Source organism: Protopterus annectens, chromosome 13.part0, assembly GCF_019279795.1.
Source record: "Protopterus annectens isolate FY-2018-M chromosome 13.part0, PAN1.0, whole genome shotgun sequence".
Taxonomy (NCBI): Eukaryota; Metazoa; Chordata; order Ceratodontiformes; family Protopteridae; genus Protopterus; species Protopterus annectens.
The window spans coordinates 1351187533-1351214703 of record NC_056747.1 but is presented as its reverse complement, the minus strand read 5'-3'; the positions used below and the strand labels follow the sequence as shown (position 1 = coordinate 1351214703).

Sequence of the window (27171 nt, the reverse complement as noted above, 5' to 3'; positions counted from 1 at the left end):
CCACACCAATGGATTTACTGCATATCCGCAAAACAAAGTGTCAGAAATACCTGTTCTAAAGGACAAAAACCTTGTCTGCAACATAAACATTACATGTTGGAGGGACAAGTGTGGGCGTCAAAGACTACCCTTCTCTGGAACAGGTCTCCCATTCATGTGAAGCAAAGCTCACCCCAAACCCGGATGGGAAATCACACATTTGCCCCCGGTTTGGCACGTGTGTCCCTAATGGACGGGGCAACCTGTGAACTGTTGATGTATACAAGCGTGTTGTGTAATCCTAAAATTCCTTGGTGAAGTGACATATATGTCAGAAATATTTTGCTAAATTTGGGGATAAGCCTGGCTAGGCTTAAAATAGCTCTTGGGCCGATAGCCCAGTAACTACAGTAACCACCTATGAACTTATGAAGTAACAGGTAGAGAAACAGACAAAATTAAGAAAGGCTACTAAACAGAAAGCAGCAAGTCCAGATGCATTACCTATCATATAGCTAAAGGTATTAACATCTTAAAAGATTTAGTACAGAGTAAAAATTACTTACAGACACCAACAACCTGGCTAACAGCAAAAGTGAAAATACTCCTCAGAGTGAACCTGCAAGGCATCCCATGATTTACAGGCAAATAACCTGGTCTTCCAACAATATATAAATTATATACTAGAATTGATGCAGGCACTTTACAGACACTTAGAATAATTTCAATCATGGCAGTAGAAAGTCATATGGAGCAAATGATAATTTATTAAAAAATCCATATTGGAGAGCAGTAAAATGAGTGGAATTGAAGCAGGGAATGTAGAGATAAAAAATCCGGAGTGATATTCCAAGGTGAGACTGTCACAGGAAAGCTGTAGCACCAGGAAAATATCAACCTGGGTCAGGAACGGGATATAACGGAACCTGAGCAGGAAGGGGTGCATGATTAAATAATAATAAAGCTTTGCAAGGAATACATCTTAAGACTAAAGCTAATATTGATAATGCCTTGACATCTAGGAATAAAGCTCAAGCTACAAATCTATTTGTTCTTCTGTTTCAACTTACAGCTTTGATGTGATTTATTGCTGTTTGGGCTAGTCAATTAGCTAGACAAGAAAAGAAAAGTGTACCATACTTATCAAATAATTTATAAAAACAGAGCATGGCTTATATATATTTCTAGTTACTCCTAGTTATGTAATAAACTGTGCAGATTACAAAGTTAAAATAGTGCAAGAAAACAAAAATAATCTTGTCCAATCAAAATCACAGTTCAACCCCTTTAAACACGATGGAAGTGTAATTCTCAAAGTTCTATCGTCCATAAATATGCAAGAGGTGGGCAGAACTTAAACAGAAAACAGAGTAGCACAGCCAACCTCAAACAGCATTCTTAATGTAATCTGTAAACTTAAATGAAAATAAGAAATCAAACATCTGTAATAATGTGTAATAAAGGATGGAAAACAGAAGTTGGACAATTACACACACACAAATATATATATATATATATATATATATATATATATATATATATATGTATATACACACACACACACACACACACATAGACATACATACACACAAAATATAACTGTAATAATAGAAGATATCAAATCTATACACTTTAAAACTTCAACGGCTCTATGAAGCAAATAAAAAGAGGCATATGAAAAAAATGACAGACACTGATAGATAATTAAGCGCTTTAGTTCATTCCAGATATATGAACTTCAGAATACAGTAAGAACTGCACAATTGTAGTTCAAATATATGCACCACTTATGTCAAAAGTACAGTAACCAATAAACAGTGACACTGTGGTGTACAATATCCAAGAAGCTGTGCTGTAGCATTTTAAAATTAAACCAATATAGTATAAGCTATGAATAATGTATCTCAAATATCAAAGCTAATGCATATTTACAGTAAACACTAATGAATAAAGCATAATGTTTGGTTAAGACAGCTGCAGACAAAAGGCAGTAAAAAAGCAAACTACACTCTAATAACAGTACAAACAATCATGGTAACAAGTAAATCCAATTACTGTGTATATGTGCAAGAATAATAACTGAAATAGCAGTAAATATAATATAAAAAAATTACTGCAAAGAGTCATTGTAATGAGTTATTTTAGCAGGTAAAGTGGGAAAATCTTGATAAATCTTGGTATAAACTTAGTCTAGCCAATGTAAGGCAGATTTGATGTCGGTGCTCTCATTTAATCCTGGGGATGCTTCCGCATTTAGCATTTAGTTCCCTCAATTCCAAAAACATTTCACATTCACCAAAGAATATGTCAGTTTGTTCAAGAATAAAAAATTCAAATTTAACAACATTAGAGCAAGAAATACTATGATTAGCTAATGCGGTGTTCAAATCAGTAGTTCTAATGGTACCCAAATGTTCTTTGATGCGGTCAGAAAGACTGAAAGTAGTTTTTCCAACATAAAAACTAGAACAAGAATTACAAATAGCTACATAAACAACAAATAAAGAGCGACAGTCGTAAGATGTTGACATATGAACCATGTAGTTGCAATGCTTGAAAGTGTACTTATTACATTGCAAAATAAAAGGGCAGACAATACATTTTACACACGTGAACATGCCTTTGCTAGAAGAACAAGCTAAATGACCTTGTTTTACAAAATGAGAATCTCTATTTTCAACGTTCATGCGTATAGTCTTAGTTCTTTTATAAGAAAAAGAAGGGGTGTTACCCAAAGACATTTCACTCTGAGGGATATCTGACATAATATCCCAATTTCTGTTTAAAATTTCTTTGATGCAGGACATGTCCCTAGAAATAGGTAAGGGAAAACTTAAAGACATGTTAGATTTGCTAGAGTTGGAAACTGCATTTTGCTCTGGCAGTCCAAACTTCAAGATGGGAAAATATTTTTGATATCTTGCTGAAGCCACTTCTTCAAACAGACTGTGAACCAGATAAGCAGATAAAAAGGATGTTTTCCTCTCAAAAATTAATAGTGAAGACTGAGCCATAAATTCCTCGCTGTGGCTTACTAACCTTGATATCCGAATGAACTGACCTTTCACCAGACTCTTTTTCATATAGAAAGGATGTTGGCTGGTGAAGTCAAGAAAGTTGATCTTGTAAGTATCCTTTCTATACACTGTTGATAACAAAGATCTAGAGGGAAGAATGTCAATTCTGGCGTCCAAGAAATTGATGGAGTTACCATAGCCAGAAACAGTAAACTTCAAAAACCCTATGCTATTCTGCATGTTCGCAATGAATGAAAATAAGCTGTCCTTGTCATGTTTCCACACAAAAAAGATGTCATGTATGTACCATCTGTATATCACAACATTGTGGAAGCCATTAAGTTTAGTTGTGCTCCATTTCCCAAGCACTGAGAACAAGGTTTGCAAAGGCAGGGGCTAACATCGAACCGATAGCAACCCCTTTCGTTTGATGATAAATGTTGAAAAGAAAGAAGTTATTGGTTAGGACTATGTCAACGAGTGTACAGATAGTAGACACATTGTGAGTAGGAAATGCTATTGTGTGGAATATTTGTATGCAACACTTCTATGTCCAGTGAAACTAGAATGCAGTCAGAAAGATTACCTTTGTGGTGAAACAATTTGTTCAGAAAAGACCAAGAATCTCTCAGGTAAAAAGCCATTTTCTGCACAATAGGGTTTATTACAGAATCAACATATTGTGCTATTTTTTTATCATTTTTTTGGTTTGAGATGATATGTCTGAATGGAGGATTTTTTTGGTCTTTGTGTATCTTGGGTATTCTAAATAGCCTGCCCAAATCTGGAGAACTCAGACAAAAAATAATGTTCATCTGCAGAAAGATCGAGAAAGGGGGAGAGGCAACTGGAGACAGAGATTTGGAGAGCCCTTTGATAACAATATGTTATGCCAGGAATATGCACTAAATAGCACAAGTTTTGCACATAATTCAGTTGCAGAGCAGTCTGCTTCTATTAATGCCTCTCATACAGCTTTGTTAAATGTGAATGACAATGCAGTATTTAATCGAACATCCAGATCCTTGTCCACAGAACATTTAACCCTGTTAAACAGAGGTTTTACTTGCATAAAGACGCGGTGGTACAGCGGTAGTGTTGTTGCTTCACAGCAAGAGGTTCTCCTGTTCGATTCTCGGCTGGAGTACCTTCTGTGTGGAGTCTGCATATCCTCCCCACGGTCGAGTGGCCTCCGAAAGACATGCTTGAAGGGGCGTGCCTTCGCTGAAGGTTGGGTGTCGGGCTGGCAACTCGGCACCATAAAAATCTACTGGCAATCATTAGTGGACCGGAGTTCCGCTGTGGTGACACCTAACCAGGAAAAGCCGAAAAGACAAACAACCAGCGCAGAGAGCCTCTGTGGCTGAAGTTCTTCTTGATTTACGTTTATTTGTGAGAAAGCTAAACATCAGGTCTTACTTTGCTGACAATGACTCTGAAGATGAACTGTTTGACTCTCAAACAATAAATAATAATGCTGAATCTGTACAGTTAAAGAAAAAGTTTGCTTAACCCAGTTCTAGAAAGCACAATGTCTACTTTCCTTAACGTGTGCAAAAAGGATATAAGAAAAGTGTGCAGTAACGTGAATACAGACAAATGGTTTAATTTGTCACACAAGGAGCGTCTTACACTCAATCCTTTTCCACTGACAAGTCATTAAGAATAACGCGAGCTGAAAAAGGTACAGGGGTAGTACAAATGGAACAAGCTGAACACGTACTAAGAATAGAAGCGGATTAACTGATAATGAATACTACAAAATGGTTTCTATTGAGTATGTTGAACAACAGTTTGATAAAACTGATTCATTAATTCAAACTCCGGAGAATGACCAATTCATCATATTAGAGGAAATATAATGCTTACAAGTATTTAGTCCAAGTTTGGGAAAATGTTTTGGCATCCCTAAAATTCATAAAAATGCTCAGCACCCTCATTCAGAATCATTATTTCAAATAAATGCACAAAAACTGAACATATTTCAGTGTTAAATCCCATAATGCAAAAAACATAGTTTTATATTCAAGATTCTTGGGGCTTTTTAAATGAGATATGTAAAGCAAATGTGGACATTAATAACTGCTGTTTTGTTACACTAGATGTTGCGTCCTTGTATACTAATATTCCTCCATCAGGATGGGTTGCAAAATGTGAGAAAATACCTTAGAAATTATGCAAACTTTGGACACAACAAGATTATGACTAACTGTTTTAATAGAAACAGTATTGAGCAATCATTTTTTTCCATTTCAATGGCAAAGTGTAACAGCAAATTAAAGGGGCAGCCATGGGTTCAAAACTGTCTCCATCCATTGCCAATCTTCTGCTTGCTGCCTGGGAAGTAGACACTCTTGTTCATTGCTCCAGCACACCCACTTATACCACCGTTATATTGATGACATCTTTTTTGCATGGGTGGGCCCTACCCAAGAGCTGGAAGCCATTTTACTCGCCATGAGTGACCGTATTAGTTTTTTTTGGAATTTGTTAAATCCGGTTCTGGGAACACTGTTTCCTTTCTTGATATTTCTACTTCTGTTGATGTCACCAGCAGGAGCATAGTCTGACATTTTCAGAAAGGAAATCTATCGTAACAACATTTTAGATTTTACCAGTCAACACCCCTTCCACAAGAAAAGGAACGTGTTAAGGGATCACTTCATTAGATTCTCCAAACGGTTTAGAATGGATAGTACTTTTTATGCCGAGGTGGACTTCTTGTGTAAAATCTGTTTTTGCAAAAACATTACCCTAAAGATCTTTGTATAGCGTGGCTCAGGAAGTGGCTAGAGACAGGCACAATAAATTTCAGCCCATCCTTCACTGTGGTTTTACACCTAAACAAAATAATACTGCTGCTAGTCCAGACAGGACAATGAATTTCCCGATACCCATTTGTAGGGATATGAAATGTATCAGGGATGTTATTTCTCACAACTGGAATATTGTTACTAGTTCACAGAATTTGTCTAACTTGTTAGGGGATTCTCCATTGTCTTCATATAAACAGACTAAAATAATTAGAAATTCACTTGAGAACAGAGACTCCGCCACTGGTAGTAAATTCTGTTAGAAACATTAATGACCCGCATGGCATGTTAGAGTGGCGAATGCGTTTGCTGCAAGTCTATTTCCAAAGGGAATTGCTACACTTTTGTACACAATGACAATAAAGTTACTTTTACCCATCATTTTGACCTCTCGTCCACTAATTTGGTTTATGCTGCAGTTTGTAATTCTTGTCATTATTTCTATGTTGGAAAGACTTGCAGGAAACCGTCAGACACAATAAAAGAACATTGGGGGCTATCAGAAGTTCGGACTCTCGAAATGCATTAGTTAGGCATTCTTTAACTTGTACTAATTTTGAACATTTTCTATTTTTAGTATTAGAGCAAGTTGAACTGTTTTTTCGTGACTATGCTACTCCTTCTGGAGGTCAGAGAACTACAATGGCAACTTTTGCTGGGAGCAGATTCAGCTCCTGGTTTGAATTATACCAATTTAAAATGTGCTTTGAAATTGCTTACCTGAGTTCATGACAAACTCACTTTTCACTAGTTTGCTGTATATTGTACATTTACTATTTTACTGCTTTATTGCCATATGATGACATATATATTTACTGATTTCTTTTGTACCTCCTTATTTCTGAAGAAGTTCTTACATATCAAAGAATGAAAGCGCACTCAATTACTGTTTCTGGTGGTGGTGTTTTTTTATATAGATATATAATTTTTTTTGCCAATATGTATATATATATATATATATATATATATATATATATATATATATATATATATATATATATATATACACATATACACACACATATATATATATATATATATATATATATATATACATATATATATATATATACATATATATATATATATATACATATATACAAATATATATATATGTGTGTGTGTGTATATATATATGTTCATATATATATATATATATATATATATATATATATATATATATTTATTTATTTATATATATATATATATATAATATATATATATATATATATATATATATTTTTTTTTTTTAATTTTTATATATATAAAAAATTTTTATTAATTTATATTTTTTAAAAAAAATAAATTTTTTTTATTAAATATTTTTTTATTTTTTTTAAAATTTATTTTTTAAAAGGTTGTGTATAATTTTATAAAATTTTAATTTTTTTAATTATATAAGAGAGCAAAAATTATTGTTCTTATTTTATAGATTTTTTTTGTATAAATGATGTGTGTTTTACTAAATATAGTATAATTGTTAAATATTATTAAAATTCAATTCCCCTATTATTATTTGTGAATGCTACTTTTTATATAATTTTATATTGTATATTTTAAAAGGCGTATTTAATAATAAAATCACTATATGTTGTTTGTTATGATAATAGTGGTGTATATAAAAGTTGTATTAATAAATAATGTGCTTAATTAGGGTGGAATTATTAAGTCTTGGAAAGTTATTAAAATTTAATAAGCTTGGTTTAATAATAATTATAATATAAATAGTTTATAGATTGTAATATTAATATATATGCTTATCATAATTATTGAGTCATGTAATATATGAGGTATAGTACCATAGTTATAGTACAGTGTGACTAGCAATAGTATGCCATTTTGATACTGATACTGGTGGTCCCAGTTAATGTCACTGCATATATGCCTAGTAACTATTTGGAGGTATAGTATCATATGAGATGAGCTGATGGGAGCATCATACTATAGTCAATCATCATATTACAGGATTATATTATTGGAAATGGACTAAAATATCAATATTAAAATGGAAGGGTTGTTGGATTGGGGCAGTGATTTTTTGGTATGAGTAAGGGCCGTATTGGTGGATTGTAGTTGGTCAGTGCATAGCTGGTGGTCCCTTGGGATGGTCCTACTCATAATATATTTTTTGTGGTGATATTGTTTATATGCCCTACTGGTGGGGTAAATCATGCTAATACTTGATTAATAGTGCATGGTGTATATAAAGAATAATAGTATAAGGGTTATATATGTATGGAGGGATACTATGGATTGGTAGTACCTGATATCCATTTTTTAGTCATGTATCAGTACATGTCCCTTAACCACCCTTTCCATGGGTGGCCAAACCTGATTGAGGAGTTCCCAAAAAAGTATTATTCTGGTTTAGCACTTCTCACTTTTTTTTTTTTTTTTTTTTTTTATTTTTTTTTTTTTTTTTTTTTTTTTTTTTTTTTTTTTTTTTTTTTTTTTTTTTTTTTTTTTTTTTTAAAAAAAAAAAAAAAAAAAAAAAAAAAAAAAAAAAAAAAAAAGCAAAAAAAAAAAAAAAAAAACAAAACCCTTTTCCCCCCCAAAATTATATGGCCTAAAAAAAAACATACCCCTCCCCCCCCAGGGCCCTTTTTTTTAATTTAAAATTTTTCCCAATTTTACAGCTGCCAAGGTCAGTTGTAATTTTTTTCCAGTGGGCTGGGAACTTAGGAAGAAAACTGCCTCATGCCAAAACCCCCTTTCCCCCCCCAAAAAAAAATTTAGAGGCACTATTTAGAAAGGGAGGCTATCCTAAACTAGGAGGGAAACCCAACGGGGGGCCCCCAAAAAAGCCTCACAAATGCACCCTCCCTAATCAAAAATCCACAAAAAGACATACTGGAGGCTCTGAGAAAAAATTTACCTAAACAGCAGAGGCCTCCCAAAAAAACCCAAACAACCCAAACAAAAGCAACACATAAACCACAAAAACAGGGGCAAAAGTCACAGCCCTTAAGGAAAACAAACCAAAACCTTTTAAAAAAAAATTTTTTCCCCCCCCCAAAAGGGAAGGGGAAAACCGCCTTGGGGAAACCCCAAAAAAGCCCCCACCCTTACGAAGAAACTCCAGCTCTATTCAGTCGCACACCATCTGCTCAGAGGTGATCTATGCCTGACATACAAGGCCATGTCCAACCGGAATTAATGGACATGCTCCACCTCAAAAATCCAAATCCACCAGAGCCACGAGAGCAAGAGACTTAAACCTCAACACGGATATAAATAGGACATGCTGGAGGGACAGATTCATCACCCAGAGACTCCCTACACTATGGAACAGAATCCCAGTCCATGTGAGGCAGAGCCCCTCACTGACTCTGTTCAAGAGAAATCTTGACGAGTGGATGGGAGATCGTAGGTTTACCCCAGGAATCATCTCTGTGTCACTGCTGGACAGAGGCACAGCAAACTAATGGGTATAGTATTCTCATCCTAAGGGGTGGTGAAAGCCACACACACTCTGGCTAGGCTTATAAATGCCCTAGGGCAAATAGCCTAGTATGAACCTATAGATTATATATATATATATATATATATATATATATATATATATATATATACATACATATATACACACACACACACACACACACACACACACACACACACACACACACACACACATGTATATATCTATAAACACAGACACACACTGTGTGTGTGTGTGTGTGTGTATATATATATATATATATATATTTATATGTATATATATACTCACACACACACACGCACACATGTATATATATATATATATATATATATATATATATATAGGTATACACACACACACACACACACAGAGAAAGAGAGATATATGTGTGTGTGTGTATGTATATTATATATATATATATATATATATATATATATATATATATACACACATGCATACATATACACACACACACATATATATCTCATCATCATCATCATCATCTTCTTCTTCTTTCGGCTGTTCCCGTTAGGGGTCGTCACAGCGGACCACCTGTTTCCATTTCTTCCTGTCCTCTGCATCTTGCTCTGTCACACCAACCACCTGCATGTCCTCTCTCACCACATCCATAAACCTCATCTTATTAGGCCTTCCTCTTTTCCTTTTACCTGGTAGCTTCATCCTTAGCATCTTTTTCCCAATATTCCCAGCATCCCTCCTCAGCACATGTCCAAACCAATGTAATCGTGCCTCTCTGGCTTGGTCTCCAAACTTTCCAACCTGGGCTGACCCTCTAATATACTTATTCCTAATCCTGTCCACCCTCCTCACACCCAGTGCAAATCTTAACATCTTTAATTCTGCCACATCCAGCATAAACTCCTGCATTTTTGTCAATGCCACTGTCTCCAACCCATATAACATAGCTGGTCTCACTACCCTCTTGTATACCTTCCCTTTCACTCTTACAGGTACTCGTCTGTCACAAATCACTCCTGACACTCTTCTCCACCCACTCCATCCCGCCTGTACTCTCTTCTTCACCTCTCTTCCACACTCACCGTTACTCTGAACTATTGACCCCAAGTATTTAAACTCATCCACCTTTGCCACCTCTACTCCTTGCATCCTCACCATTCCTCTATCATCCCTCTTATTCACACACATATATACTGTCTTACTCCTGCTGACCTTCATTCCTCTTCTCTCTAGAGCATATCTCCATCTCTTCAGGGTCTCCTCCACCTGTTCCCTACTCTCACTACAGATCACAATGTCATCTGCAAACATCATAGTCCACGGGGACTCCTGTCTGATCTCGTCTGTCAACCTGTCCACCACCACTGCAAATCAGAAAGGGCTCAGAGCTGAACCTTGATGTAATCCCACCTCCACCTTAAATGTATCCGTCACTCCCACCGCAGACCTCACCACTGTCACACAACCCTCGTACATAACCTGTACCACTCTTACATACTTCTCTGACACTCCCGACTTCATCATACAATACCACAACTCCTCTCTAGGCACCCTGTCATATGCTTTCTCTAAATCCACAAAGACACAATGCAACTCCTTCTGACCCTGTCTGTACTTCTCCATCAACACTCTCAGAGCAAACATTGCATCTGTAGTGCTCTTTACTGGCATGAAACCATACTACTGATCACTAATGACCTCCCTTCCTAACCTAGCTTCCACTACTCTTTCCCATAACTTCATGCTGTGACTGATCCGTTTAATCCCTCTGTAGTTACTACAGCTCTGCACATCACACTTATTATTAAAAAACGGTACCAAAACACTTTTCTCCATTCCTTAGGCATCCTCTCACTTTCCAAGATTACATTAAACAATCTAGTTAAAATCTCCACTGCCATTTCACCTGTACACCTCCATGCTTCCACAGGTATGTCATCTGGACCCACAGCCTTTCCGTGCTTCATCCTCTTCATAGCTATCCTTACTTCCTCCTTGCTAATCCACTGCACTTCATGATTCACTATCCGCACATCATCCAACCTTCTCTCCCTCTCATTCTCTTCATTCATCAACTCCTTAAAGTACTCTTTCCATCTGCTCAACACACTCTCCTTGCTTGTGAGTATGTTTCCCTCATTATCCTTTATCACCCTTACCTGCTGCACATCTTTACTAGCTTGGTCCCTCTGTCTAGCCAATCAGTACAGGTCCTTTTTTCCCTCCTTAGTGTCCAACCTTTTATACAAGTCTTCATACGCCCTATCCTTAGCCTTCACCACCTCTCTCTTTGCCATGCACCTCATCCCCTTATACTCTTGTCTACTTTCTTCATCTCTCTGACAATCCCACTTCTTCTTCGCCATTCTCTTTCTCTGTATACTCTCCTGTACTTCTTCATTCCACCACCAGGTCTCCTTGTCCTCCTTCCTCTTCCCAGATGTCACACCAAGCACCTTTCTAGCCATCTCTCTTACTAGCTCTGCTGTAGTTACTCAGCTATTCAGTAACTCTTCACTGCCACCCACTGCCTGTCTTAACTCTTCCCTGAACTCCACCTCACAATTACCCTTTTTCAATTTCCACCATTTGATCCTTGGTGCTGCCTTCATACTCCTCCTCCTCCTCTTAATCACCAGCGTCATCCTACAAACCACCATCCTATACTGCCTAACTACACTTTCCCCTGCCACCACTTTACAGTCTCCAATCTCCTTCAGACTGGCCCTCCTACATAAGATATAATCCACCTGTGTGCAACTTCCTCCACTCTTGTATGACACCCTATGCTCCTCCCTCTTGTTAAAATACGAATTCACAACAGCCACTTCCATCCTTTTCGCAAAATACACTACCATCTGACCTTCTGCATTCCTTTGCTTAACACCATACCTACCCATCACTTCTTCATCCCCTCTGTTCCCTTCACCAACATGCCCATTGAAATCTTCTCCAATCACCAGTCTCTCACTCTTTGGTACAGTCATCACCACTTCATCCAACTCACTCCAAAATGTTCCTTTCTCATCCATCGCACACCCAACTTGTGGAGCATATGCACTAACACCATTCATCATTACACCATCAATTTCCAGCTTCATAAACATCACTCTAGCCGACACTCTTTTCACCTCCAAAACACTCTTAGCACACTGTTCCTTCAGGATAATGCCTACACCATTTCTCCTCCCATCTACACCATAATAAAACAATTTAAAACCACCTCCAATACACCTAGCCTTGCTCCCCTTCCATCTGGTCTCTTGCGCACACAATATACCAACCTTCCTTCGGTCCATCATATCAGCTAGCTCTCTCCCTATACCAGTCATACTGCCAACATTCAAAGTCCTGACCCTCACTACCACAGCCCTAGCCTTTACCTGCCTTCGGGCATGCCTTCCCCCTTCTCCTCCTTAAACATGCTGTATTTAGGTCATGTCACTGGATGCAATAGCTTCTCAAAGGTAGGACATAACTATCCTGAACAGATGCCCTTTGCTTTTTCTGCATTAAAACCTAAACAGCTAAACGAACTTTTAGCACGTACTTGTGCTTTGCACAAGTTTGATGAATGAGCCAAATTTCTGGTTTCAGAAATGTTGACATGGAAATATGAATTTAAAATTTCTGAAGTTTGGCATGTAATAGATCATTGTTAAATCCATCATCTCCCCATTTACTAACTACCATTTTTATCTTTTACAGAGTCAAGAAGACCCTTGCAGCTTATCCCAGTAGCAAAGGCTTTGACACTTTTTATGCAGGTTATTGGTCTATCATAAAATACATATGTACACACAGACTCTCACTCACACCTATGGACTCATTTGGAAGATCGCCAGTCTACTCCTTACAATCTAAATGGTCCTTAGTCAAAGGTGAACCCCTAACAGATGAAATAATGGACAGATGTGTTGAAATAAGCTACAGGAAAATGAATGCAAAAAAGTACTTTCCTCCGTTTCAGTTTTATACTCCAGGTTTGCTTCATGTGTTTTACTCAGATAAATGACAGGATCAATATACTACATTTTTACATACTGCAGGTGTACCCAGCCCCCATTTCCAAACATTCCAACCACATTCTGTCTCAACAAACTTCATGATAAGAGCAAACAGCCCACCTTCGAAAATATTTCTAACTTTAATAATTAAAGAAACAGTTATGCAAAGCTAACGGCTGTGTTAGGCTTTACAATCAGCAAAGCTGTAGTCATGATGCTTTACATCATTTTGGAATAAATCAGACACCGACTGTAAAGAATCTTGCAGATTCAGCTCAAACCACAGTATGAAACAGGAAAACAGATCTCTCAAGTGTTTCATATCCTAGTCAAAAGCCTAATAAGCACAGACACTGGCAGAAAACAGCAACTATATAAACATTTGGTTATGTTGCATCATACCTGCGTCTCTGCATAGGGAGATTCGGTTGCTGTCCTGAAGGTAGTAAGCGTTTTCGGATAGGATCCATCATGGGCTGGGGAAGCCCCGGTCTCATGGGAGAACCAGTCAAGTACGGTGAACCTGAAGGTGGACCCACAGGCATTCCTGGCATCTGCATTCTACAACCTTGTGTCCCTGGACGCTGCAAAAATAACCCGTATTATTAGAAAAAAATAATACCGCACATTGCAAATGGTAATCAGTAAAGCAAACTTAAGAAATGCAACAAAAACATTCCAGACAGGTGTAGAATATAACATGCTGTAAATGGAAAGCAATAACCCCTATCAGCATTAAAGAAAAGCACAAGGGCAGCAGTATTTTTAAACCAGCAATGTTACTGCTGGTATTTCTATATGCAAGGTCACAAAACATGCACAACTGAGGTGGCTAGTCCCTTTAAGAATGCTAGTTCAAAAAGAAGCTGGCAGGTTAGAGATAACAATGAACTGCTTTATCATTCTCTCGTGTCTTAACTTACAGACACGTAAAATCCATGGCTACAGAGTGTCAGGGAATGGAAAATACCACACAAGTCACATTCGCTGTTATGAGACTCTCTCATTCCCATAAGTAACAAAGAATGTACCGGACAGCTTGTAAGACAGGTATGGCTGCCATATAGAGATTTACTACTAAAGCAGAGGATCATTCCACTGGGACACCATATCATGATATAATCATACTGACAGCTAGCAAGATCGAAGACCACAACACTGGAAAGCCTTGAACACAAATTCCCAAAGGATGAAGATGCAGCAACAAACATAACCATGGGTCCCTCAGTGTGCACATCCATCTGCTCGATATTGTGGTCCTTGGTGCGTCTGTCTTGCAATACTGTTTCCTGATCTGATGGTCTTCAACTTTTCAATAATAAACAATTATATATTTATTTACTTAATGTATGTACATCTATCTATTACACACGCACAAAGATGATGAAGAACGGCTGCTATGGTGTTCAGTCATAATGCTGGATTTTGTAGGTGGAGAATCAAGGTTTTGTAGGGGTGTTGCAGTCAATTGCTTTAAGCATATAACACACACATGCATATGCACATACACGATAGCATGAATAGAAACAAATGGCTCAGTGGGAATGGGTGGGTACATTAGCAAACACTATGTCAGCATGTATAGAAAAGCAGCAGCCCTCAGCTAACAAAAGACAATCATGAAATAACATAACACCTAACAGCAGGCAGAGAAGACTTTGATAAAGAAGGCTGTTATGAATGTGTAGTGGGAAGAGAAATTTATTTTTATTTAACGTTTGTTTACCAGAAAAGTCTGACTTGGAACAAAGCCAATTTTCAACAGAGGCCCTGGGAGAAATGCTCTAGATAGAGGTCTTTGAAATGTGGGAGGAAACCCACACAGACACAGGGAGGACATGCAGACTCAACACAGAAGGCACCCCAGCAGAGAACTGAACCAGAGAACCTCTTGCTGTGAGGCGACAACGCTACTGCTGCACCATAGGACATGGACAAGGAATGATGGGAAACTATGAGTTCTGTGGGAATGGAGCACACGAGAGAGTTAAGCAATTAGTGTACATCCAATTCCAGGGTACGCCTCAAAAATCTGTTGTTCTCCCAAACATTTAGGTTCATACGTGATTACTAGGCTAATGATCCAAGGTATTTAAGCCTTGTCATGTTTCCCAAATGAGTCTGGCAGGATTTTATGTTAGGGTTATCTTAAGGGGTATATGTAGACTGAAGCATGGATGCCAGACTGAAGGTGAATATCTGATTCCCGATCCCCTGGTCCAAGTTGCACTTGACTTGCATTAGGGAAGAACTCGGATTCACATGGATGAGAACCATGTTCTATAGAAAGAGCAATCTCAGAAACGTATACCTGTCTGTCTAACATGTCCTATTTATGTTGCAGATGAGGATTAGATCTATAGATTGGGCAACACTGATGCTATTTATTTTGCACATGTGCAACAGGTCTATAAGGGCAGAATCAGAGGATGCTTTGCAGGTCAGGCAGAGGTCGCCTCTCAGCAGTCTGAAACGGACAGAGTACAGGGAAATGGTTCTGAGGTGACCCACATAGGACATGTTTAAACCCTGTATTCTTTTTGTAAGGAACCTCTGTTGACTCTCCAGTTGTTGCATATACCTGGTCAGATACATCCTTGGATTGCATGATTCTACCTGGGTGGCTTGTTTGTTGAGTTTTTTTCTGTACTTCTTCTTGGTTGGTACAGCTGCCTCTATGCAGCTATTGGCATGCTTGTACAGGGTTTATGTGAACAGTTCCACATAGGCAGCAGTGTTCTCAGTGTTTATGGGGCTTTGAAATGTTGCTAGGTTATCACTTAAGAGTAGGAAGTTAGCCTTAGAGTAGTTCCTGCATATTCCAAGGTTAGTTGGGTTTCCGGGTTTTATTTTTACTTTTAAGCAAACTGTTTTGTGGTGTGACCTTAACAAACAGGACATTATACTAGGCGGTTCGGTGTGAACCATTCTCCCATATTAGTGAGGATCTGATCTACTAAGGTTGCAGTACCGGTTGGTGTATTGAAAATCTGGTCCGGGGAGTATGTGTTTACGAAATCTAGGAATCTGTGCCTGTACATTTGGTGTTGCAAAGGATTCCTAGTTAACAGTGGGGTAATTAAAGTAATGAATATGGTATTGGGATAGGTGACAAGTGTTTCCAATAAGTTTAAATGCATGGTATGAGTTTCCTGGGACATAGAGGGGGACCTATAGCTTGAAAGGAAGTGGTGTGGATTTTACCTGTGGTGATTTGAATGTGGAAAAGCCCAAATGCATCATCCTGTTTGATCAGCCTTGAGTTATATTTATTTCGGATGCAAATTCAAGACACCTCCACCTTTACTCTCCACCTGTGTAGTAGCTGGCAACTTGGGTTAAATGTGGTTTGCCTCCATCCACGGTCTGGAAGGCAGCGCTCCTTTGAAACCAGCGCTAAAGCTTAGAACCCTGAAAATATAAATTTGGTTTTGAATTAGTTTAACAGAAACATTTTTATGTGTGTGAATGTCGTTTAACAATGTATTTGGAATTTTAAGATCATGCAGAGCACTGAAGTTTTTCTTCTTAAGTAATAAGTTGAATTGTGTGTTAGTTTTTATTTATATTCGTTTATATTTTCACAATTTTCATTTTTATTACTGTGTATAAGAAAACTTTTAAAAACAGAAACGTTTTAAAGGAATTTTAGCACTTTGTGAGTCACGCGAGTCGTGTTTACACTGCTTTTGTAATTTTAGGGAAGCATAGAGTTTAGTGTGTGCGTGTTCCTTTAAAATTATTTTAATGACTCATTTTCTTTTTAGGTTCCCACTAATTAATTCAGTGAAGATACAAAGGGAGGGGGAAACTGGATACTCATCATTCTGATAAAGTCTCCCAAGAGGGACAAACGCTCTTAATCCTGGCTATTTATTTTTTATTTCTAAATGGTTAAATAAATATACTTTGTATTTTGAATTTTTCTTGAGCGGCCACGGTGCTGGAGTGGTTAGCGTTGCCCCCCCCCCCCCACAGCAAGAGGTTCTCTGATTCGATCCTCGGCTAGGGTGCCTTCTGTGCGGAGTCTGCATGTTCTCCCTGTGGTCACAGGGGTTTCCTGCGGGTGCTCCGGTTTCCTCCCACATGCCAAAGACATGCTGTAGGTGGATTGGATACTCTAAATTGGACCTAGGTGTGAGTGCGTGTGCCTTCCATGGAAGGTTGGGCTCCACCTGCCAATCACGAGTGGACAGGTGATCCACTGAGGCGACCCCTAACCAGGAAAAGCCGAAAGAAGATATTTTGAGCTTTTCTTGCTGTCTGTTCCTTCATCCACTCATTTGAAGTTTTTTTATATTGATCTGTCATCGGTCAAGTCACAGGTACAACACTTTAGATAGTTCTGCCCTTTACAAGCAAATTAGACAAAGGTAGCAAAGCAGGCGAAAAGGAACAATGAGGTGAATATACAGGAGGAGGTACAGAGACACGTAGGTAGCTGGTTTGTTCACTTGGAAGACAATGATGGGACACATGTTATGGGTACCTAATATAGTAGGGGGTTCTAGTGCGGAAGCCGACCTGAATAGTCAAGGATAGAGGGAATGCAGAAAATAAGTAAAAGGTAGATTTGTTACTATAAGGATACAAAGTATATCTTTGACATCAAGGGAAAAAAATCTCATTGGAAAGAACAATATACAAGTGAAGCAAGTTACACAGCAGCAAAGTACGTTCTGCTCCAAAAGGGCAAATAATGGGGCAAACCTATCTTTGTTCTACTATTACATAAATGTAACAAAATTTAATATAATACAACATACTTTTGGTGAAACATAATATACCTCTGGAAAAACAACTGACCTAATTTTACACACTGCACATCCTAACTTACCCTGGTATAGTAATGTGTCTTTACCTGTTGACAGGGAAAGTAAGCTGGACTCAGTACAATAGACTTCAAAGCCTACACCTGTTCAGCCAGGTGAAATATACAGGTGCATAGTTCGTAGGTAGCTGATCAAGAATATTACTGGCTGCCAAGTCATTACAACTCCCATTTCAACTTTTCCCTATCCAAAAGGGCCTAACATTCCACACCCGGGCATGCATTTTCACACTGTTTCTCTGAGGTTGAATTTTGAAGAGAGTTAGAAAGCCACCTTTAATACGAAGGAGAGAGGGCCTGTTCCACAGAAGCGTGATCTGACAGGTACTTATCTTACCAGCAGGTTTTGTTTATACTATATTAGAGATTTATGTTTCTTGTACAAGTGTTCATGGCAGTACAGATCATATAGAACTATGTCATTTGACACTTTGTAGGTGACATAGAGATCACAATATACAAGATGAGAGAAGAGAGCATGCACTCTAAGGAATTCAGCACAGGTCATGGAACTCAGGCTGCACATTTTTTTTTTTATAAAGAAATGCTGGGGTCTTGCAGGTGGAGTAATGTGTCTAGTCAGGTAAGTTGTGTGCCTAGCCAGGTAACAGCCAAAGAGAACATTATATTCCAACATAGACATAAGAAAGGGGAAGTAGGGAAGGAAGATAAATTATTTGCACCTAGGTGATGTATCTTTGGCAATCAGCTTGGACAGGACGTATTTTCTCTAACCACCACCGATACATGGCGGTTAAAGGGGAGTCTGTTGTCCACAAAACTGTCCAAGTCTCTGACAGCTGCACTGATTTTTTTTTGAGTATGGGGGTGTTGTTTATGTGGTACAGGCACTGTCACTCATGTATACTGAGGGATGCAATGCTACACTTTTTACTATGTTGTTTTAATCCATTGGCTTGGCACCGTTTCTTTGTATATGGTGCCCCTTCTCATAGATCTGGAAGTCTTTTAGGGAGTTCATTCATTTAATGTGTTTCCTGGGAAAAGCCCAACTGGGAGAGAGCCCATTTTCAGCAGACACCCTGGGAGAAACGCTCCAGATGCATATCTTTGGAATGTGGGAAGAAACTGGAGCAAACCGGAGTAAAACCACTTGAATGCAGGGAGGACATGCAGACTCCACACAGAAGGCACCCATCCCAGAATTGGACCGGAGAGGTGACAACTCTAACTGCTGTAACACTGGATCATGCAGTTATCTGCAAACTTGGTCAGCCACAAACTCCTGGCATCCTCTGATGTCACTGAAGTCATCATTCTCTTTTGGCTTTTCCCGGTTAGGGGTCGCCACAGCGAAACTCCGGTACATTCATGACTGGCAATGGATTTTTACGGTGCAAAGTTGCCAGCCTGACGCCTAACCTTCAAAGAAGGCACGCCCATTCACGCTCGCACCTACCTGCATGTCTTTAACGTCACTCGACCACGAGGAGGACATACAGACTACACACAGAAGTGCTCCAGCCGAGAATTGAATGGGAGAACCACTTGCTGTGAGGCAACAACGTTATACCAAAAATGATGAAGGCCTAGCACTAAGCCCTGGGGGGCCCCCCCAAAGACAATAAGCCTTTCAGAGAAGAGTATGCTCCCTCTGTCTTCATTTGGTGGGTTATGTATGTAAGCCAGGTTTTTATCTACCAAGTAACATAAGGGTTCATATTTTGTTTGGTTAATCTGTCTATAATGTCAAACGCTGTGGGAGCAAATTATTGTAACTCAAGAAAGGATTCTTTTGAGCTGGGATATAGTATGTGAATTGCCTATATACAAGTAAGGCTCTTCAAGTTTACTGCTGTTGGCTGCCATAAAAAGAAATTACTAGAAAAATGAAATCAAAAAGTAAACCACACATAACAGAAGTACTGAATGTTGTATAACAGACAAAAGATTTGAAGGTGGGATGTTTTGAAAAGGACAGGAGTACACTATTCTGTGTGTATTTATTTCTATGTAATGTTCAGGAGGAGAACTGAAATTTAAGCGAAAACAGGAAACCAGAAATTAAATGTTGAACTGAATAAGAATTATTAAGAAAGAAATCAAATATATACAAGGAGTGAAAAAGAAAAATAGTTGTAATGGCTTGTTTTCTCTTTGAAACTGTACGTGTCCCCATGTTACTGTGTAATATATCGTGTTGGAACTTACAAATCATATCTTCAGACACAACATACATGCGACACGAGGTGTAAGAGACCTAATAATGTATTATGAAGTAATGGCATTTCACACTCTGGGGAAAGGTGTGTATTTACAGAATTCATAAAATTACGAACTTACAGGTTAGTTGAAAAAAAAATAATCTGGATCTTAAGGAAAGAAAACGTACTGTTTAACCTGGGCTCTGTTAAACCAGGTTTAAATTATTAATTCTAGGTAGGATAAATTTCACTGAAACTGTTTCTATATTGTTAGTTAGTGTAATTTTAATTTTTGTCCATTAGACGGAGTTTTGATTATAGGAATTTGACATATTTGTAAATAAATGATTTCTGCCCAATATTTTTTTTCACATTTAAATATACATTCTAATTTCAAAAGCAAATAGCAGCAGTGCAGGTATGTGTAGTAACTGATAATCATTTATAGTCCCAGTGCCTAAAAGAGAATGCACCACGTTCTATTTTATTCTGGATATGGAAATGTGATTTTAATAAGACCTTTACATTTTTTGGAACTTGTGAGATGACATAGATTTTTGACATCCTACCCTTTTATTTTGAACTGTCAAAATGGAACTCCAAATGGCTGGCAAACCAATACCTAAATCAGTTGCCAAATGTCAACCCCATATCGGAATATCTTTTTGTCTCCCTGTCATCCACAATCAAATGTAACTGCAGAGACCTTGACCTATCAATATTTAAATATCACAATCCTCAAATCTAATACAACTTTTCCACAGCTAAGAGAGGGTCCTTCATTATAACTATTACTCTGAGAAAAGCATGAAGATCTGTATTTTAATACAGTCACGTTGTCATCATTACCTTATGTTCCAATAAATAAAGTGGACCAGCTGCCCAAAAACTCCCCAAATCTCTAGAATTCACCCCAAAAAATCTGCAACAATATGTCTATACACTCCTAGCCCATTCCAGGCTGGAATTAATCGGACATCACCACAACCATTTTACCACACCATTTCTTACATTCTGCTACAATATCTGTTCAAATATCAAGTGGACATCTGTGTGTCTCACAGCTTTCTTTGCAAACCGACAATTTATGTTATGTCTACTTTTCAGTCCAGTGAAATGTAATTTTTGCACTGGTATAATTTTTAAGCAAATCTTTTCAAGTTTTCAAAGTAGAAACTCAAAACTTTCAGTGCATGCCCACACCATGCACCATCGTGAACGTTTTGCTGATACATTTGTAGGGAGAAGTCTCACTTTCAGTGCATTCCCACACCATGCACCATCGTGAACGTTTTGCTGATACATTTGTAGGGAGAAGTCTCACTTTCAGTGCATTCCCACACCATGCACCATCGTGAACGTTTTGCTGATACATTTGTAGGGAGAAGTCTCACTTTCAGTGCATTTCCACACCATGCACCATCGTGAACGTTTTGCTGATACATTTGTAGGGAGAAGTCTCACTTTCAGTGCATGCCCACACCATGCACCATCGTGAAAGTTTTGCTGATACATTTGTAGGGAGAAGTCTCACTTTCAGTGCATTCCCACACTATGCACCATCGTGAACGTTTTGCTGATACATCTGTAGGGAGAAGTCTCACTTTCAGTGCATGCCCACACCATGCACCATCGTGAACGTTTTGCTGATACATCTGTAGGGAGAAGTCTCACTTTCAGTGCATTTCCACACCATGCACCATCGTGAACGTTTTGCTGATACATTTGTAGGGAGAAGTCTCACTTTCAGTGCATTTCCACACCATGCACCATCGTGAACGTTTTGCTGATACATTTGTAGGGAGAAGTCTCACTTTCAGTGCATTTCCACACCATGCACCATCGTGAACGTTTGCTGATACATTTGTAGGGAGAAGTCTCACTTTCAGTGCATGCCCACACCATGCACCATCGTGAACGTTTTGCTGATACATTTGTAGGGAGAAGTCTCACTTTCAGTGCATTTCCACACCATGCACCATCGTGAACGTTTTGCTGATACATTTGTAGGGAGAAGTCTCACTTTCAGTGCATGCCCACACCATGCACCATCGTGAACGTTTGCTGATACATTTGTAGGGAGAAGTCTCACTTTCAGTGCATTTCCACACCATGCACCATCGTGAACGTTTTGCTGATACATTTGTAGGGAGAAGTCTCACTTTCAGTGCATTCCCACACCATGCACCATCGTGAACGTTTTGCTGATACCTTTGTAGGGAGAAGTCTCACTTTCAGTGCATTTCCACACCATGCACCATCGTGAACGTTTTGCTGATACATTTGTAGGGAGAAGTCTCACTTTCAGTGCATGCCCACACCATGCACCATCGTGAACGTTTTGCTGATACATTTGTAGGGAGAAGTCTCACTTTCAGTGCATTTCCACACCATGCACCATCGTGAACGTTTTGCTGATACATCTGTAGGATGAAGTCTCACTTTCAGTGCATTTCCACACCATGCACCATCGTGAACGTTTTGCTGATACATCTGTAGGGAGAAGTCTCACTTTCAGTGCATGCCCACACCATGCACCATCGTGAACGTTTTGCTGATACATCTGTAGGGAGAAGTCTCACTTTCAGTGCATTTCCACACCATGCACCATCGTGAACGTTTTGCTGATACATTTGTAGGGAGAAGTCTCACTTTCAGTGCATGCCCACACCATGCACCATCGTGAACGTTTTGCTGATACATTTGTAGGGAGAAGTCTCACTTTCAGTGCATTTCCACACCATGCACCATCGTGAACGTTTTGCTGATACATTTGTAGGGAGAAGTCTCACTTTCAGTGCATTTCCACACCATGCACCATCGTGAACGTTTTGCTGATACATTTGTAGGGAGAAGTCTCACTTTCAGTGCATGCCCACACCATGCACCATCGTGAACGTTTTGCTGATACATTTGTAGGGAGAAGTCTCACTTTCAGTGCATTTCCACACCATGCACCATCGTGAACGTTTTGCTGATACATTTGTAGGGAGAAGTCTCACTTTCAGTGCATTTCCACACCATGCACCATCGTGAACGTTTTGCTGATACATTTGTAGGGAGAAGTCTCACTTTCAGTGCATTCCCACACCATGCACCATCGTGAACGTTTTGCTGATACATTTGTAGGGAGAAGTCTCACTTTCAGTGCATTTCCACACCATGCACCATCGTGAACGTTTTGCTGATACATTTGTAGGGAGAAGTCTCACTTTCAGTGCATGCCCACACCATGCACCATCGTGAACGTTTTGCTGATACATTTGTAGGGAGAAGTCTCACTTTCAGTGCATTTCCACACCATGCACCATCGTGAACGTTTTGCTGATACATTTGTAGGGAGAAGTCTCACTTTCAGTGCATGCCCACACCATGCACCATCGTGAACGTTTTGCTGATACATTTGTAGGGAGAAGTCTCACTTTCAGTGCATTCCCACACCATGCACCATCGTGAACGTTAAGTCTCTTTCTGTGGAAGACACATTACTGCTGTACCTGGTTTATTTCAGATTTTTTTTTCTGATTTAGTATGTGTATTAGAGATACTTTTGTGATTTTAAACCATTTCTTAAGTTAAAGAAAGATTGTGTATTTTTTTCATATCAATGTACAGTTTGGCAGCAAAAACAGAAAAATAAGGTGGAAATGAGAACTGAGGTGTGGAAGGTGTAAGACTAGACGAAGCAAAGATTTCATACAGCTGTAAATGGTGAATTCAGCCCTTTATTAAATAATCCTACATAAAACACAGACATTACGTATGTGGTGAGAAGGATAGAGACAGTTAAGTTATACTTTTAGCAACGGAACAGGTGGGCATAAGGTCCTCATTTCAAATGCTATTCTACTAGTGTGCAGGATTAACAGCAGCTAAGGAGCTCCATCCTGTAACCCTCCAACTCATTTCTGCAGTTTCCATTTGTTTACTATATAACTCTGAGGTAAGTTAACAAAGAGAGTACATGTGCCGAGTGGGCTTAAAATGTAAATAAATAAACCAACAAATAAACACATACATGCCAAACAGCAATTCTTCTGAGATGTAAGTTCTACAACGTGTGTGTGTGTGTGTGTGTGTGTGTCTTCTACAACCTGTGTGTGAATTCTACAACATGTATGCATGTGTGAGTTCTACAATGAGTGTGTGTGTGTATATGTGTGTGTGAGTTCTACAATGTGTGTGTGTCTGTGTTCTACAATGTGTGTGTGTGTGTCTGTGTTCTACAATGTGTGTGTGTGTGTGTCTGTGTTCTACAATGTGTGTGTGTGTGTGTGTTCTACAATGTGTGTGTGTGTGTCTGTGTTCTACAATGTGTGTGTGTGTGTGTGTGTGTGTCTGTGTTCTACAATGTGTGTGTGTGTGTGTGTTCTACAATGTGTGTGTGTATGTGTGAGTTCTACAATGTGTGTGTGAGTTCTACAATGTGTGTGTGTGTGTGTGTGTGTGTGTGTGTGTGTGTGAGTTCTACAATGTGTGTGCGTGACTTCTACAATGTGTGTGCGTGACTTCTACAATGTGTGTGCGTGACTTCTACAATGTGTGTGCGTGTTCGTTCTACAATGTGTGTGCGTGTTCGTTCTACAATGTGTGTGTGTGTCGTTCTACAATGTGTGTGTTCGTTCTACAATGTGTGTGCGTGTGTTCTAAAATGTGTGTGCGTGTGTGTTCTACAATGTGTGTGCGTGTGTTCTACAATGTGTGTGCGTGTGTGTTCTACAATGCGTGTGTGTGTTCTGCAATGCATGTGTGCGTGTTCTGCAATGCATGTGTGTGTGTTCTGCAATGCGTGTGTGTGTGTTCTGCAATGCGTGTGTGTGAGTTCTACAATGCGTGTGTGTGAGTTCTACAATGCGTGTGTGTGAGTTCTACAATGCGTGTGAATGAGTTCTACAATGTGTGTATGTGTGCGTGTGTGTGAATTCTACAATGTGTGTGTGTATGTGTGTATATGTGTGCGAGTTCTACAGTGTGTGTATATGTATTCAACAATGTGTGTGTGTGTGTGTGTGTGTGTGTGTGAGTTCCACAATGTGTGTGCGAGTTCCACAATGTGTGTGTGTGTGTGTGTGTGTGAGAGAGAGTTCCACAATGTGTGTGTGTGTGTGTGTGAGTTCCACAATGTGTGTGTGTGTGTGTGAGTTCCACAATGTGTGTGTGTGTGTGTGTGTGAGTTCCACAATGTGTGTGTGTGTGTGTGTGTGTGTGTGTGTGTGAGTTCCACAATGTGTGTGTGTGTGTGTGTGAGTTCCACAATGTGTGTGTGTGTGTGAGTTCCACAATGTGTGTGTGTGTGTGTTCCACAATGTGTGTGTGTGTTCCACAATGTGTGTGTGTGTGTGTGTGTGTGTGTGAGAGAGTGAGAGAGTTCCATGATGTGTGTGTGTGTTCCACAATGTGTGTGTGTGTGTGAGTTCCACAGTGTGTGTGTGAGTTCCACAGTGTGTGTGTGAGTTCCACAGTGTGTGTGAGTGTGTGTGTGTGTGCGCACGAGTTCCACAATGCGTGTGTGTGTGCGAGTTCCACAATGCGTGTGTGTGTGCGAGTTCCACAATGCGTGTGTGTGTGAGAGTTCCACAATGTGTGTGTGTGTGAGTTCCACAATGTGTGTGTGTGTGAGTTCCACAATGTGTGTGTGTGTGAGTTCCACAATGTGTGTGTGTGCGAGTTCCACAATGTGTGTGTGTGTGAGTTCCACAATGTGTGTGTGTGTGAGTTCCACAATGTGTGTGTGTGTGAGCTCCACAATGCGTGTGTGTGAGCTCCACAATGCGTGTGTGTGTGAGCTCCACAATGCGTGTGTGTGTGAGTTCCACAATGCGTGTGTGTGTGTGAGTTCCACAATGTGTGTGAGAGAGTTCCACAATGTGTGTCTGTGTGAGTTCTACAATGTGTGTCTGTGTGTGTGAGTTCCCCAATATGTGTGTGTGTGTGAGAGAGAGAGAGAGAGGGAAAGTTCCATGATGTGTGTGTGCTCCACAATGTGTGTGTGTGAGTTCCACAATGTGTGTGTGAGTTTCACAATGAGTGTGTGTGTGTGTGTGTATGTGAGTTTCACAATGTGTGTGTGTGTGTGTGTGTGTGTGTACTTCACAATGTGTGTGTGTGTATGTGAATTCCACAATGTGTGTGTGTGAGTTCCACAATGTGTGTGTGTGTGTTCCACAATGTGTGTGTGTGTTCCACAATGTGTGTGTGTGAGTTCCACAATGCGTGTGTGTGTGAGTTCCACAATGTGTGTGCGAGAGTTCCACAATGTGTGTGCGAGAGTTCCACAATGTGTGTGTGTGTATGTGTGTGTGTGTGAGAGTTCTATGTGTGTGTGTGTGAGAGTTCTATGTGTATGTGAGTTCTACAATGTGTGTGAGAGTTCGTGTATATGTGAGAGTTCTACGTGTGTATGTGTGAGTTCTACATTTGTATGGGAGTTCTACATGTGTGTATGAGTGTTGTACAATGTGTGTGTGGATGTTCTACAACATGTGTGTGTGTGTGTGAGTTCTACAACATGTGTGTATGTTCTATGTGTGTGTGTGTGTGAGTTCTACAACGTGTCTGTGTGTGAGTTCTACGTGTGTCTGTGTGTGTGAGTGTTCTACAATGTGTGTGTTCTACGTGTGTGTGAGTTCTACAATGTGTATGTGTGTGAGATCTACAATGTGTGTGTGCTTGTATGAGAGTTCTACGTGTGTGTGAGTTCTACGTGTGTGTGTGTGTGTGAGGTCTACATGTGTATGTGAGAGTTCGTGTGTATGTGAGAGTTCTATGTGTGTATGTGAGAGTTCTACGTTTGTATGCGAGTTCTACATGTGTGTACGAGTCCTACATGTGTGTTTTCTACAATGTGTGTGTGTTCTACAACGTGTGTGGATGTTCTACAACATGTGTGTGTGTGAGTTCTACAATGTGTGTGTATGTTCTATGTGTGTGAGTGTGTG

At 39.2% G+C, this 27171-nt stretch overlaps 1 protein-coding gene across 1 annotated transcript in view; it reads right to left on the bottom strand.

Annotated features, from left to right (window-relative positions):
* SMARCD2 (SWI/SNF related, matrix associated, actin dependent regulator of chromatin, subfamily d, member 2) overlaps positions 1–27171 on the bottom strand; it is a 654116-nt gene that overhangs the window by 615783 nt on the left and 11162 nt on the right. The window contains exon 2 of the mRNA XM_044055380.1: positions 13640–13821. Coding sequence (XP_043911315.1) covers positions 13640–13821 — 182 coding nt within the window. The remainder of the gene's footprint in view (positions 1–13639; positions 13822–27171) is intronic.